Source organism: Lathyrus oleraceus, chromosome 4, assembly GCF_024323335.1.
Source record: "Lathyrus oleraceus cultivar Zhongwan6 chromosome 4, CAAS_Psat_ZW6_1.0, whole genome shotgun sequence".
NCBI lineage: Eukaryota > Viridiplantae > Streptophyta > Magnoliopsida > Fabales > Fabaceae > Lathyrus > Lathyrus oleraceus.
This window is the reverse complement of record NC_066582.1, coordinates 467691824-467699047: the sequence shown is the minus strand read 5'-3', so window position 1 is coordinate 467699047 and position 7224 is coordinate 467691824. Positions and strand designations below refer to the sequence as shown.

General features: G+C 34.6%; 1 protein-coding gene across 1 annotated transcript; it reads right to left on the bottom strand.

The window, feature by feature from the left end:
- Positions 1-4432: 4432 nt before the first annotated feature.
- Positions 4433-6938, bottom strand: LOC127135659 (probably inactive receptor-like protein kinase At2g46850). Its single transcript, XM_051062318.1, has 3 exons — positions 6103-6938; positions 5727-5810; positions 4433-5566 (listed from the first exon to the last, which is right to left on the bottom strand). The coding sequence occupies exons 1-3, from the start codon at positions 6899-6901 to the stop codon at positions 4512-4514; spliced, it is 1938 nt and encodes a 645-aa protein (XP_050918275.1). The 5' UTR covers positions 6902-6938; the 3' UTR covers positions 4433-4511.
- Between the last annotated feature and the right edge of the window lie 286 nt (positions 6939-7224).

Genomic DNA, 7224 nt, shown 5'->3' with positions numbered 1-7224 from the left:
TGAGTTACAATTATGAGTATTTTTCTTAGTTCTCTTTACTAAAGTCTTGTGGTGTGATGTGAAAAATTTGTTGTGCATTTTTAGTATGATAGGTAGGACTAGACTCTAAATTGTATATCTTTAGCAGTAGATCATTAACCCTGGTGAGCTTTGAGCCTTATATGGATAACATACAAAAATCCATCTCTTTCTTTCTTGTGTGATTCCCTCATGTCTGTTGGTCTCTAGAACTTGAATTGACTCTTGTTGATGCTGTTGTTTACTTGTGCACACTGATATGATAAAGGCAATTTTGTTTTCTTTTGTTTTTTTAGCCAGTTAGCCAAAAAGCCAACCCTAAAATAATCGCATCCCTTGTTTGAAACCCATTGAGCCTATTATCCTTTTTTTATTTAAAGCTCATTACAAGCCGAGAAGTGAAAAACAATGTTACCACCATATTCAAAGGGTTGAAAGAGTCTTGTTTGGAGTTGTGTGGGGTTGAATAATTATGTTTGTAATATTTCAGAAGTTGGTAGAAAAAGAAAAAAAATAGAAAAAAAAAGGAATGAAAAAATAGAAGGATAAGAGGAAGAAAAAATAGAAGGATAAGAGGAAGAAAAAAAAATTATGTATGTAATATTTCAATACATGTCAATACATACTCCTTCAAAAAAAAGAGGAAGGAGAAGAGAAAACAATTGCTATAGAGTTTTTCAAGTGAATGAAGTATTTTGTAAATTCAACTCCCGCAGTTTCTTTTAAGTCTCTTTTATCTCTTTGAATTTTAGCCTAGTACCCCTTATGATTTATCTCACTCTTACATTGGCCACGTTACAACCAAATAAAAGTCCTTTTGATCTTTGTGTGCATGTATTTCAACTGTGGATATTAGAGTCCTTTCACGCTTATGGTAGTACTAATTTTCATGTTGTGCTTTGAGTGTAAACAGTTAATCTAAACACTTGAGAGTTGAGTGAATTATATCTTGTGAGGATCTTACTACCGTTGATGTAGTTTTTGGTAATCTGTTTTTCTATCTGCTTTGAATGTCACAAAAATTTGCTTACTAACACCATATTCTTGAAGCTTAGACTTAGAATTATGCTTATACCTTGTATCTTGAAAACTTTTGGAAGTGCATGCTCTGTTTTCTTTCCTTTTGTTTTGAAATTATAATTTTGCTCGGAGAGCAAAAATTCAAGTGTGAGGGAATTTGATCAGTGCATTTTGATGCACATTCTTCTATAATTGTACTTAGGCATTTATCTAGTTTATTTTTCTTATTTTACTATTTTATGATGTTTTTAGATTTAAGTTTATGTTTGCTTTTAATCTATTTTCGTTTGCTATTTTCAGTTTTAGCGGTTATTTGATACCTGTCCATTGTTCGGATCATAACTTGAGCTACGGGATGCCATTTTGCAAGTTATGATATGTGTTAGAAAGCTAAGAGAAAGAGCTACAACTTTTATGTTGAAGTCAAAAGCTTATTCGTAGTGCATACGTCTCAAATAATTCATTGAAGTTTCGTACTTTAGGAAATATTTTCTTTTGGGCCATTTGTTGGGCCGAATTTAGGTTTTCCGGCCCAGTTTGAATTATAAGTGAAACCCTTATTCTGTTTAAAAGGGAAGTCGCAGTACTGTAGCAAATACACATTATTCACAATAACTTTTTGCTTTTGTGCGATCATGAAGAGGAACTAATCTCCTAGAGTCAATCTGCTGTAACCGAATTTCCAAGGCTTTGAGGTTTTTATTCTATCAATTTAATTTTGTTCTCTTTCAATTCTATTCTATAAAATTGCATTTTTTAATCTGTATTTTATGGGATGGTTTTGATTAAATTCGTGTGATTGCATTCCTAACTATTAATCGTCGTTTTCGTCGCTTTGTTGTTAAATTGCGTTTGTAAATCGTGTTTGCTTAATTCACGATTGTATTTATCCGTTTGCTTAATTCGGAATATAGGAATATAAATCTATCATATATCTATTGCGCTTGTCAATAGAATTTGAATCGAGTAGAGATCGAAGCCGCTTAGGGAATTGGTAGGTAAAAACCAGTGATTAGCCGGAAACCAAAAACAGTAGATTGACTTATTTTATAATCGCTTATTTTAATCACTTTTTTTTTGCTTTGTTTTCTAAATCGACCACTAAAACATAAACCCCCCTTAAATCGATTTCATTAGGTTAAGAATAATACAAGAATCCTTGCGATACGATACTCGAGTTGTCGCTTCCGCTAAACTACAGTTTTCTAATTACTCGCTTTGACCCGTGTGCGACAGCGGATCACTTGCCTAGGCAGTTCATAGACTGGATTATGACTGTCACCTCAACTATCTCATATAGATTTAATATTAATGGTTTTTTTCTGATGTTTTGCATACTGGAAGGGGAATCAGGCAAGGACAACCCATATTCCCCTTGCATTTTGTCATTATGATGGAATATATGAATAAATCCTTGATTAATATGCAGAAGGATCATAATTTCAATCACCATGCCAAGTGTGAGAAGTTGTCTCTCATAAATCTCACATTTGCAGATGATGTTCTACTTTTCAGTAGAGGGGACCAGAAATCAGTGGAGATGATGTTTGATACTTTCAAGAAGTTCTCTGAGTCTACTAATCTTATTGTTAACCCCAACAAATCTAAAATCTATTGTGGTGGAATTGATGATATTACTAAGGGATCCCTGATCAACATGACATGCTTTGAAAAAGGGCATATTCCAGTCAAATATCTTGGTGTTCCTCTGTCCTGCAAGAAGCTCAGTATGAATCATTACTTGCCCCTTGTAGAGAGGATTATAGGGAGAGTAAATTATTGGACAACGAAGTTGTTAAGTATTGCTTGTAGAATTCAACCTGTCAAGAGTATCTCTCATTCCATAGCTCAGTATTGGATGCAGTGCTTCCCAATACCTACGATGGTTATCCAGAAGATTGACTTCATATATAGATCATTCATCTGGACTGGAAATTCTGAGATCAGTAGGAAATGTCCAGTGGCGTGGAAAAAGACTTGTAGTCCTATCAAACACGGTGGCTTTAATGTGATTAACTTTGAAGTTTGGAACATTGTGACCCTTTAGAAGTGCCTTTGGAATTTATGCAAGAAGGCTGACAGTATGTGGGTTATGTGGATCCATTTCTACTACCTCAAAGGCAAGGATGTGATGAATGCTGATGTCAGTAGCAATAGTTTCTGGATTATGAATCATATCATGCAGAAGAGAGCTTATATAAACTAAATCCAATAGTTGTGGGATAATATTATAAGCAAGCAAAGGTTCTCCATGAAGAAAGTATATTCTGAGTTGATTGAAGATAACACTAGAGTTGGTTTGAGTCACATGTTGAGATACAACTATGCGCGTCCTAGAGTTGTGTTGATTCTTTGGCTTGCCTGTTAGAAGACTTGTCACACAAGATAGATTACTTAGGTTTGAGATGATTCAAAACAGCAGTTGCAGTGTCTGTTGTAATGCTGATGAATCAATAAATCATCTTCTGTTTGAGTGCATGACCACTTTTGGGATATGAGATGGCATCCTCCATTGGATGGATGTGCATCAGAGTCCAAAAGACTGGATGGAGGAAATCAAGATACACCAAAGGAAAAAGCTGGAGAGCTTCCATCATAAAGATTTCCATTGCATAGATCATTTATGGAATATGGCAATTTATGAATGATATTTGTTTCGATAGGAATATATATATATATATAACACAAATATAGTTAACAAAATTATAGACAATATTGTTTATAGGGGGTTGGATGCGACCTAAGCTTAGAGGTCATATTGCTAATATGATGATGTAGTTTATGGTGTTTTGGATGTCCTTTTGTTTGTATGGTGGACTGGACCGGTGCGATCGCCGTATTTCATTATTTTTTTTTTATTTTATAGTGATACCATTCTTCTCAAATTGAGACTAAAATAATGGGATAACAGTCTAATCCAAAGTGTTAATTTGATCTCCTGTCAATTAGGATTAAAACAAAAAAATAGGAGGTCAATAAACAAAAGTCATTTAATTTGATTTGATTAAAAAAAACTAAAAAGCAATAGAAATAAATAATCATTTTTATAAAATATAATAAAAAGAAGTATCAGTTATGATTGAAGCATCATCATGAGGTGTTGTTTCAAATATAATCGATTTGTCAAGGATGTTATGATGGACAATGCATCTAATTTTAACCATATTCTTGTTGTTTCTCTCCTCTCACATTTACTAATTTTTCTCTAAATTGCTTAAAAATGAATTGTTCTCTCATTTTCTTTCCCAATACTGTATATGTAACCTCTATCCCAAGTACAAAAAAGTTAGAGCTTAGAGCTGAGTAACAAACTGTAACTAAATAACTCTACAAACAAACTAATAGAATTTGGGACCCATAACAACTTTCTAACTCACAAGATAACAATGTACAATAATAGGAAACTTCTAATCCACACATACATAACTTTTGCATCACATTTTCTTGTGACTAAGACAATGAAAATTTGAAATTCAAGGAACATTCATTGAATCAGGAGACATAGATATCATTTGAAGAAGACTCGAATTCGAGAATGTTTCTTCAAGCACAAGTTTCACATTTCCACCATCAACACTCTCTTTATTCAGATGAACCAATTCCCTAGCAACATCAACCATTCCCATCTTTCCATCTGCACCAAACAGCAAACATCTTGTTGCAAGATCAGCAATGATCTGAATCTGTTCTTGACAATAATGCGGTTGCTCGTGATAATCAAGAACCGGATCAACAATTTCTTCGATCTTCCCGTCCCTAATTTTCTTCAATGCTAATGTAGGTGAGTCCAATTGGTTTGATCCATAGATAATCTCAAGTAGCATCACACCTATGTCATATACATCGTTTTTGCATATGCGATTCTCGCAATTCGTGTAATCGTAGTTAACTAGTCCGAATCCTGCAATCTTGACCGATAAATCATCGTCGAGGAATATGCAACTTGACTTTAGGTTATGATGAAATATTGGAGGAGATTTATCATATTGTAACAATGCAATAGTACTAGCTATTTCTGTTGCAATATTCAATCTTCTATACCAATCTAAACCGAGTTTTTGTCCTTTGTTTTCGAACTTCTGGTGCAAATGATCCTCTAAGGTACCATTTGCAGGATACTCATAAATCACTAGAGGAGCGTAGTTAGAATCAACGCAACAACCAAGAATCGACGCAACGTTTCTATGTAGAATCGAAGATAGGACTTCGATTTGTGACATGACTTGCAACATGTCATTTTCATTCTCACATTTTGATAATTTGTGTATAGCTACATGCGATCCATCGCCAAGAACACCAGAAAACATTGCGGTGTTATTGCATTGCATGAGTTTTTTGTTCTCTTCGAAACCATTGGTGGCTTGCTCTAGTTCATGGTGGCTGAATAGTCGAGTTCTACATGCTTTTCGGAACGAAATGTTGTGGTAATAAGCTTGCTCGGAGTCGAACATTCCCGGCTTTTCTTTTCGTTTTAGAAGATAAAATAGTGTGGCTAAGGAGGCCACAATAAGAACTGGACAAAGGATTCCTGCACGATAATAAGCATATTCACGAGACAATCTACGTGGACAGATACGAAAAAAAATGTAAAAAGGGAATACATAGAGTTTAATCGCGAAGTTTGATCGATTTCTCCTACGTCTCCGAGTTAAGATTCATTTAAAAGTTTAGAATGCTATGATACTTACCAGCAATGATGACCATTTTTCTTTGATCATGCCTTTTGATGTAGCAGTCACTTCCATATGCTTCCTTTCCATCTTTGATACATGCTGCAATGGAAGTACATCAAGCAAAAGCAAAAGTCAGAACTGTGTAGATAAACACTTTATTTAAGCGCTTATTATAAAAGTGCTTATGTACCAGATTTCTACAATCAAAAAGAGAATGATGGAAAACTCTATATAAGCCCTTTACACGAACTATTTTCAATATCTTATGAAAAGAAGCTGAGCAAAAGTTATAAATATATCATAAGTTATTTTCATAAGTTATTCCAAATATCTATATAAGTGCTTCTATCATAAGCAAAACCATACTGATAAAAAGTGAAAAAACACTCACATAGTAAACATCCTGTCCCATTAGCAAAACCATCACCAACATAACCATCTTGACAAACACACCTTACACCATCTTTAACCGATGTAGAATTCACAATATCTGCATTCTTAGCACAAATCTCCTTAGAAAAGTTCCTAGGAATAGCAAATTCCAATTTCACCCCTCTTTTCCCTGCATAAGAGCCTCTTAAAACAGCCCAACTAGAAAACCCTCTGCATCCAAACTTCGAAAAAACCGAAAAACCTTCACCAACATGCCATATACTATGATCAGAAAGTGGATAACAACATCCAAGAGAATCACCACCAGCACTTCCATCACAACCAGGAAGATTAACCGTTTCACAATCCGCTTTACAAAGCGAAGAATCTTCGCAATCATAGAGACCAACAATGTTGTCCACCGATACACCGAAATAGTTCTTTCCGTCGAAAAACCTCTCGCCGAACGAATTCAAGTCGTTGTATTGGCGACACGACGACGCGCCGGGAAAGTCTACTAACAAACCGTCCGAGAAGAATTCCAAAATGGGATAGTTCTGTGAAGCTAGTTTGATGAAAAGGGTGGATGAGTTTGTGCAAGTGAGGTGAAAAGAAGTTGATAATGATGATACACATGAAGTGTTGTTGAGATAGAACGGAAATGGAACACGATGTTTTCCACATGTTTCGTTACAGGAATTTGGAAGCAAAGGTGGTTGAACTAGTTTTGTTTGTAGTTGTTTCTGAGAAGAAGTAAAAGGGATGAACAACAAAAACAAAAAAAGTTCCAAAATGATAATAGTAACAAAAGTATTCATGGTAGTGGTAGTGCTATAGTGAAAGAAAAACTAGTTTGAAAAACCCTACAATTTCAAAACTAAATAGATGATCACAAATAATATGAATATAACAGGACATAGTACTATAATACATACTATAATAAACTTGTTTTGTACTATAATAAATTGTTTTGAGAAAATAGTAGTATGGTTTTGTGATGACACGTGGCAAAATGAAGGAGATATTTATGGGTAATGAGGAAGGCATAGAAGTTGAAAAAATGGGAGACGATTGGTCTGAAGAATAGGGTGCAATTGGTAGAAAAATAATATGTGGGAGAATGTGCTTAGTGAGCGTGGCC